At 51.7% G+C, this 7613-nt stretch overlaps 1 protein-coding gene across 3 annotated transcripts; it reads left to right on the top strand.

Annotated features, from left to right (window-relative positions):
* Nucleotides 1-7613, top strand: FN3KRP (fructosamine 3 kinase related protein). Of its 3 annotated transcripts, XM_052657860.1 has the most exons (7): nt 17-155; nt 1810-1895; nt 3885-4036; nt 4409-4500; nt 5593-5675; nt 6307-6429; nt 6650-7613. In XM_052657860.1, exons 3-7 carry the CDS (start codon nt 3894-3896, stop codon nt 6986-6988), a joined length of 780 nt encoding a protein of 259 aa, XP_052513820.1. In that variant the 5' UTR covers nt 17-155; nt 1810-1895; nt 3885-3893; the 3' UTR covers nt 6989-7613. The 3 variants fall into 3 exon arrangements, with proteins under 3 accessions (XP_052513819.1, XP_052513820.1, XP_052513821.1); XM_052657859.1 differs by lacking the exon at nt 1810-1895 and having other exon boundaries at nt 1-155; XM_052657861.1 differs by lacking the exon at nt 1810-1895 and having other exon boundaries at nt 3890-4036.

Raw genomic sequence — 7613 nt, 5'->3', positions numbered from 1 at the left:
CAGGCGCGGGGAGCATGGAGGAGCTACTGAGGCGGGAGCTGGGCTGCGACTCCGTCAAGGCCACGGGTCACTCGGGTGGCGGATGCATTAGCCAGGGCCAGAGCTACGACACGGACAAAGGGCGAGTGTTTGTGAAAGTGAACCCCAAGGCAGAGGTCAGGGTCGCCGCGGGTGCGGGTTGGGGGGCGGGGCCGGGCCGAGGGTCTGTGTTCCCAGGCCTTCGTCCGGGCTCGCGGGTGGGGGCCGCTCCGGAGTTGGGGGTCGGTGTCCGAGCCTGGGCCGTTGGCTGAGGAGGCGCTCGGTGACCCGTGTGGTGGTCGGGCCGGCTTGGACTTTTTCGGCCTCCGCGGCTCAGCCCTGCGGCCCCTCGAACCCTCGGGAGGTCGGTCTGCGGATCCAGGCCGGTCCGGCGCGAGCCTCTGCCGCCACTGGGACGCTGTGGATGGTTTTCCTACGCGATCCAGGTGGCCGCTGCCTTGAAAGTCCATCGTTTGGCGAATTTTGAATAAGGACGGGTAACAGAAACCCTTTGTCTTGGGGTTTACTTGAACTTGCAGAGATCAAAACCCTTCCTGAATATTGGCAGTAACGTAGCCCTGGCTTTCGTCCTCAGGGCTACTGTAACACTCCCGCACTCTGGGCCGCTTTAAACCCGAACATGTGCTTTTCGGGATCTGGTCTTGGAGGCTGGACGTCCAAGAACGTGGTGAGGCCTCCTTTCCTGGTGTGGAGGGCACTTCTCCCTGTGACCCCATGTGGCAGAAGGCCCAGGAGAGCTCTGTGGGGTCTCTTACAGGGGCTCCACCCCTGTGGCCTGGTCACTTCCCAAGGCACCGCCTCCTAACACCATTATATTGGGGGTTAGGTTTCAACCTATGAATTTTCCGGGGCCACATTCAGTCCCTAGGCCTACGCTTCCATTCTCTTTGTATCTGAACATTTTCTCAAGCGTTCCCATATAAAATAGGTGAGCCTCCCTGCTGAAGTTGACTTACTCTGGGATGTCCCTTCTTTGCGCACTTTGGGTGGGTCGTGCCTGTAGTGTTAGCTGGGAGGTCCCGGATGGGTCTAGTAGGCAGGGAGCAGGACTGGCAATACCTTGGTTCAAATAGGGCTGAAGGCAGTGACCCAAGTACCAGGTCCTGTGTGTTGCACACCCTCAGCGCTTCTATCTTTTCCTTGGAGAATCCCACCCTACATAATGTGGGATGATCTCTTTCTGGATTGATGCTGTTCTCTCAAGACCAGCTTTCAACTCTTTGTTCTACAGAGATCAGCTCCATATCATCCTGTACATCCCTTCTATAGGAATTTGGCAAATAACAGTCCTTAAAGTTGCTCTTTTCCATTGGTTTCCCCCAGACAGTACTAATGCAGTGGACATGTCCTTCCCTCCTTTCTGTCACAGACCTTCTCAGAGTTCTTTTTCTATTATGTGGCTCCGTTCCTTTCATGTCTGTATTTTCACTGTCATTAGCATTTGTAATAATTCAAAACTTGGTATGGATTACAGGGAAGCAAATGCTTTCCAGCGATTAAAGTGGAACCACTGAGCAGTGCTTTTTAAACATTGTCTTTCTGCTAACTGTTTCTTCCAGTTGTTGTTTTTTATTTTGTCATCAGGGTCTGTTTTATTTTTGCTAGTCTTCACATCCATTCTTTCTAATCCTTTGGTAGATAGTTGCAAACAGGTCTCTTTCCAGTTTGCTTGGATAGATACCTGTGTGAGTTACGCAGATGTACTGGCTATAGCAGAAAGATTTGCTTATTGTATGGAAAATAGGACTCTCTTTATGCTTTGCTTTTTAGGAGGTGAGAATGTCTTCTGGACTTCTAAGACAAGACTACACAGCTGCTCTTCTGTCTTTCTTCTCACTCTCCGCTCGAATGACCTGGTCTAAGTTTTTCCTCTTCATTATGCTTATCTGTCCTTTGCATGCTTGTATATTTGGTTTTCTCTCATGTTCCTCTCCTAAGTCCTGGACCGTTTGTAACTCTGCACCCCAACTGATGCTTACTTTGCCCTGGTCCCACTCTGGAGGAGTGGTCTTAGGGTTAGACGTTTAGGACCCTGTGGTAGTAGACACTTCTGTGAGGGAGCCTTGCCTCTAGCTGGGTTCACAGACCCTTCTTCACCTCTCCCTGCATTTTTTTTTTAAATTAAAAATTTTTTTAAATTCGATTCCTTTATGCTGCACAGCAGTGCTTTAGTACAAAGTACATCCTAGGCCCGAGTGTGTTCCTTCATCTTCAGAGAATGCTATGAAAATTCTCCTTAAGACACAGTTCTTATCTTACTTCTCAGCAACCTTAGCTCCCCAAGGTGGTATACTAATAATTCGTAAAGTGTTTAGAATGGACTGTGTTAACTGTTAGCTGCTAACTCAGTTAATTACAGCAGCAAACCTATGAAATTGGTACCGTTATTAACTCCATTTTACAGATGAGGAGACCAAGGCCACAGAATTAGTAACTGTGAGGGATAGAAGTAGAATATCCTGGGTCACTGTTCGTAGTGAACCCAAACTGGAAGCCCAGCGTCCTTCATTGGACGAACACATTTTAGAACCTTTGCTCTACAGAACAAGGACAATAAACTCTACTGATGCACCAGCATTACAAATGCAGCGTGAAATGAAGAGGCCTGACTGCCTCTGTGTAGATGACAAAACAGATGGACAGATGCACTGGCGGGGCGGCGGTGTCTGGGCGGAGAGGAGTGCCCGGCGGCCGTCACGTGGATGTGCTGACTTTGGGAGAATTAGAGTTGGATGCTTTTGAGTTTGCAGTTTTCTTCATATATGTCTGTAGAAATTTTACTCTAAAAAAAAATAAAGAAGAGGAATTACCTAGCCTGATAAGTTAGGGAAGATTTCTCTGAGAAATAAAAATTTTTATTAAGTTGAAATGTGAAGCGTGACAAGGAAGGGGCTGACTTAGCAAAAAGAATGGGGAGGGGTGTTCCACGCAGAGGTGACATGGCATGTGGAGGTCTCCAGGTTGGAGGCGCCTGGGGATCTCTGAGGAACTGAGAGAGGCTGTAATCCAGGAGCAAAATGGGTGTGTGCGCTGGCCTAGAAGTGTGGGGGTGGAGCCTGGGTAGGGGCCCAGATGAGGGTGCAGGGGAGTGGGCAGAGCCAGACCCTGCGGGGCTGTCACTCAGGAAGTGGGGTGACAGCTTGGAGTGTGTTCCGGGGTGAGATTTGCCTTCCAGAAGCAGGAGCAAGGACTTTTGAACTAGAAATGGGAAAGGCGATGGTGATGAAGTGGTGTCCGGTGCTAGGAGATGCCATAGCATTTGGTGGTCCACTCAGGTGAGGAGTGTCCCCAGCTTGGTGGCACATGCAGTTGAGGGCCACCTGTGCCTGAGGGCCCAGGGGGACAGGATTATGGTTGAAGTGCTGTGTGAGGATGACACCTGCACCATCAGGGGTGCACAAGGCATAGGTTCCTTCCTCTGGAGAGACGGGGATCAGTGACAGCGTATGTGCTCAGTCACGTCCAACCCCTTTGCAAACAGAGCCCGCTAGGCTCCTCTGTCCATGGGATTCTCCAGGCAAGAATGCTGGAATGGGTTGCCACACCTTTCTCCCGGAGATCTTCATGACCCAGGAATCAAATCTGTCTCCTGCGTTGGCAGGTGCATTCTTTACTACTGGGCCACCTGGGAAGCCCAATGACAACATAAACATACACAAAAGTGGCAAGCACAATCCCTTTAATTCCTATGCAGCTTCAGAATGTATAATCGGCTGTACTGAAAAGTGAAAAAGCTGTCCATTCTGTTGAGTCTGCAGAGAGCTTTGGTTGTGGTGCTGGAGAAAACACATCCACACAGAACCTTGCTCTCCCTCCCTCTCCCCTCCCTTGTATTTCTCTGGCAGGCCAGAAGGATGTTTGAAGGCGAGGTGGCAAGTTTAATTGCCATCCTGAAGACAGGCACAGTGAAGGTGCCCAAACCCATCAAGGTGCTTGACGCCCCAGGAGGCGGCAGCATGCTGGTGATGGAGCATTTGGACATGCGGCATCTGAGCAGGTGCGTCCTGGCAGCTTCACCTCTGGGGGGCTTTGTCCTTCCTCTGAGTGGGAAGCTTGCATTTGGGGGTACAGTTGTGCAGGATGTGATAGAAGAAACCCGTGACCCCACACATCCCTGGGTCCTGCAGAATGAGCGGCATGTACTCTGAGGGCCAAAGGCAAACAGGAGAGGAATCTCTTGCTGAGATGCGGACAGAGGACTGATGAGATCCTCTGAGGATGCTCCTATGAGGGCCTCCATTCCCCCTTGCTTCACCAGAAGAGATTCTCTTCTCACTGCCTTACCTGCTTCATGTCGCTTGAGATCTTTCAATTATAGGTGGGTCCCCATTTGTGCCATGTGTTTAGTGGCTGCCTTTTGGTTTCACAGTCATGCTGCAAAGCTTGGCACCCAGCTGGCAGATCTACACCTAGACAACAAGAGGCTTGGAGAGACTCACCAGAAGGAGGCTGGCATAGTAGGTACGGCTGTGGGCCCGAGGGGACACCCCCCCCCCCCCCGCCAGACAGAAGAAGACATCTGGCCAGTATGGGTGTGTGGGCAGAGCTGTGCTGCTGCTGTGGGTGGGCAGACCTGTGTTGCTGCTACAGGAAAGGAATGTAAACCCAAGGCTGCATATTTGGTGTGCAGTAAACAGTGAATATGACTAGTGTGTTGTCTCAAAAATGCATTTGAAAGACAGGAAATATTTTTGGCACTCGAAACTCCATCATATTATAATTCCTTTGATCGCTCACTCTCCAGAAGAAAGCCTATTGAAGTTTCTCTGGCTTACCATACTGTGCCTTTTCTTCTAGAAACAGTCACACATGAGGCTCAGGATGAGAGCCCTCACGACTGACCTTTTGAGAGCTTAGTGTGGTGGTGGCACTGAGGGTGTCTTCAAGGATTTTCATCCTTTGACATTGGATAATTCACGTGTAGCCCAGATGGTTTCTCCGCCAGGCAAAGTAGCAGACACAGCAGGAACAGATGACCAAGAACTTACTGTCTTAGGGGAATTCCCTGAAGATCCAGTGGTTAAGACTCTACAAGGGGCACAGATTCGATCCCTGGATGGAGCTAAGATCCTTCATGACATGTGGCCAAAAATAAAAAATAAATTAGAAAAGACAGCCTCATTGCCTCCACCCACATGTAGTTCAGGCCTTCAGGATTTGCTTTGAGTTGGGGAAGCTGCAGAGGATGACCATTTATAAGCACAGGGGCTTATCTCCCATAAGTGGCAGTTGCTAAAGCGGCCACTGGAAGCCATTCTCTCCTGTTGGGTCATGGGGTGGAGTCCCTCCTTATTGGGACACAGGGTTGTTGTTGCTCCTCTGATGCCTCTCCTGGGAAGCAGTGGGTGTCCTGGATCGTTGATTCTGATGAGGCAGGCTCTGTTCTGGGCCCTGATAGTGTGCGGAGGCCAGGAGCCTTGTCTGTCTCTGGAAGAGGACCCGAGGTGGAGAAGGGCACGCTGAGGTCAGGCCTCAGCGCTTCTCTGGGCTTCCAGAGCAGGCCCCAAGGGAGCAGGGGGATTGTCATGTCTCTGGTTTCCTTTTGCTTCCAAGGGAGAAGAGATGAGCAGGTGGCGCGGCCCTTCGTGGCCCAGTTCGGGTTTGACGTGGTGACGTGCTGTGGGTACCTCCCCCAGGTGAGTGACACCAGCGCTTTGCCCGTATTTGCTAGTCGCGTCAACCATTTAGAAACAACCTCGCTTTTGGTGAAATTTGGTAAAAGGTCTTTCTGCTCCTTTTTTTTTCCTTTGCTAATGAAAAGAGGTCGACATGGAGAGTGTCCACCTCACATGCTAGGTCAGCTCAAAGGAGCCAGGAAGGACTAACAGGATGCTGGATACCAAGGGAGCTGAAAATAGAAAGTTAAACAGTGTTTGATTTTAAATAGGAGACTCTTAAAAGTAGCGTAATGGAAAGGAACTGTAACTTTGCATTTTATGATTTTGAGGTTGGCTGCCCTGGGGGTTTCAGCCCAGGGAGCCATACTTGGGCCAAGTGGGTAGGATGGTGGCCATGCCCTCCAAGGACAAGCAAGCAGCACCCTGGGAGGGCCGCACTGAGTAACCTACAGGGCGCTGTCCACTCCGTTCAGATATTGAGGTGTTGTGGGAGGTTGTCCAGGAGCCTGCTGTCCCTGCATGTCCTCCAGATCCCAGGCTGCCGGGTCAGCTCCCCTGCTTTCACACCTGTCCCTGTAGTGGTGCCTCTGTGGGTCAGCCCTCTCAACCCTGTGGCACCTTCCACTGAGCTCTGCTGTCGCCCACACAGGTGAATGACTGGCAGCAGGACTGGGTCACTTTCTATGCCCGGCAGCGCATTCAGCCCCAGATGGACCTGGTAGAGCAGAGGTCTGGGGACAGGGAGGCCCGTGAGCTCTGGGCTGCTCTGCAGGTGAGTGTCCATCTCCCCGCACCGCCCCCGCCCCTGGCCCCGGGCTGTGCCCGTCATGTCCCGTAGGTGCTGTGGCCAACGCAGCCACCTTGGTCTGGGTCAGGACGGGAGGTGGGTGTGTCTGTGTACCAACCAGGCACTGGGAGCCACGCTCAAAACAGCCCATGTGTCCCTCCCACACGCATCGATCACTTTGATGAGGCTGCATTTACCCTGGCAGTTAAAGATTCCCGACCTGTTCCGTGATCTGGACATCGTCCCAGCCCTGCTCCACGGAGACCTCTGGGGAGGAAACGTAGCGGAGGATTCCTCTGGGCCCATCATCTTTGACCCCGCTTCCTTCTATGGCCACTCGGAGTATGAGCTGGCAATAGCTGGCATGTTCGGGGGCTTCAGTAGTGCCTTCTACTCCGCCTACCACAGCAAAATCCCCAAGGCCCCAGGCTTCGAGAAGCGCCTGAAGCTGTATCAGCTCTTCCACTACTTGAACCACTGGAATCACTTTGGATCCGGGTACAGAGGGTCCTCCCTCAGCATCATGAGGAATCTCGTCACCTGAGCTCGGGAGGGAGGCCCGAGTCCTGGTCACTAGATCCTAACCAGACCCCTGTGGCCAGCCTCTCCTACCCTGGAATAGCTTCAGACCAACTTTCCCAGCCTCGTAAATAATGTGACGTCTCAGGAGAAAGCTTTTATCACCCTAAAGTTAGACTTCATAGCTGGATGCAGCTGCAGTAGAAATTGGTGTGAACCAAGGGACCAATGGAGGGTGGGCTGCATTTAACCTGCAGCTGCCCCAGAGGTAGAGAAGGGAGGTGGCCAGAGTGCCAGGCGCTGCCACCAAGGGCATCTTCCCACCAGCTCCCCATCTCTGCAGGAGTGACTGGTATCAAGGGTAATGCTTCTTGGTGGGTCAGACTTGATTATGGACGTGAAGGCATTGTCCTGGGAGCACCTCCTGATGACCAGTTCCAAACCAAATACACTCCCTTTCCTCTCTGTGCTGCCACTGGACCCGCTTATTTCTACAGCTTGTGAGCTGTCATTCATCGACATTGTAGAAACCAGTGCTACAGCAGTGGTTTCCCTCCTCCAGTCTTGCAGTGGTGAGAAATGTTCATGAATGCCACTGATGCTAACAAATCCTTTTGCATAAAAATGTGAATAAACTTCGAATGGCTTCA

Source organism: Budorcas taxicolor, chromosome 19 (assembly GCF_023091745.1).
Source record: "Budorcas taxicolor isolate Tak-1 chromosome 19, Takin1.1, whole genome shotgun sequence".
NCBI classification, from domain to species: domain Eukaryota; kingdom Metazoa; phylum Chordata; class Mammalia; order Artiodactyla; family Bovidae; genus Budorcas; species Budorcas taxicolor.
Note: the sequence above shows the minus strand (reverse complement) of the source record. Positions and strands in the feature narration are given on the sequence as shown.

Excerpts from the sequence above, each read along its gene's own strand:
- FN3KRP (XM_052657859.1), top strand. The coding sequence starts at position 15 with ATGGAGGAGCTACTGAGGCGGGAGCTGGGCTGCGACTCCGTCAAGGCC. Across the intron at positions 156-3,884 it reads AAGTGAACCCCAAGGCAGAG|GCCAGAAGGATGTTTGAAGG; the intron begins GTCAGGGTCGCC and ends TTTCTCTGGCAG. Across the intron at positions 5,676-6,306 it reads GCTGTGGGTACCTCCCCCAG|GTGAATGACTGGCAGCAGGA; the intron begins GTGAGTGACACC and ends TCGCCCACACAG.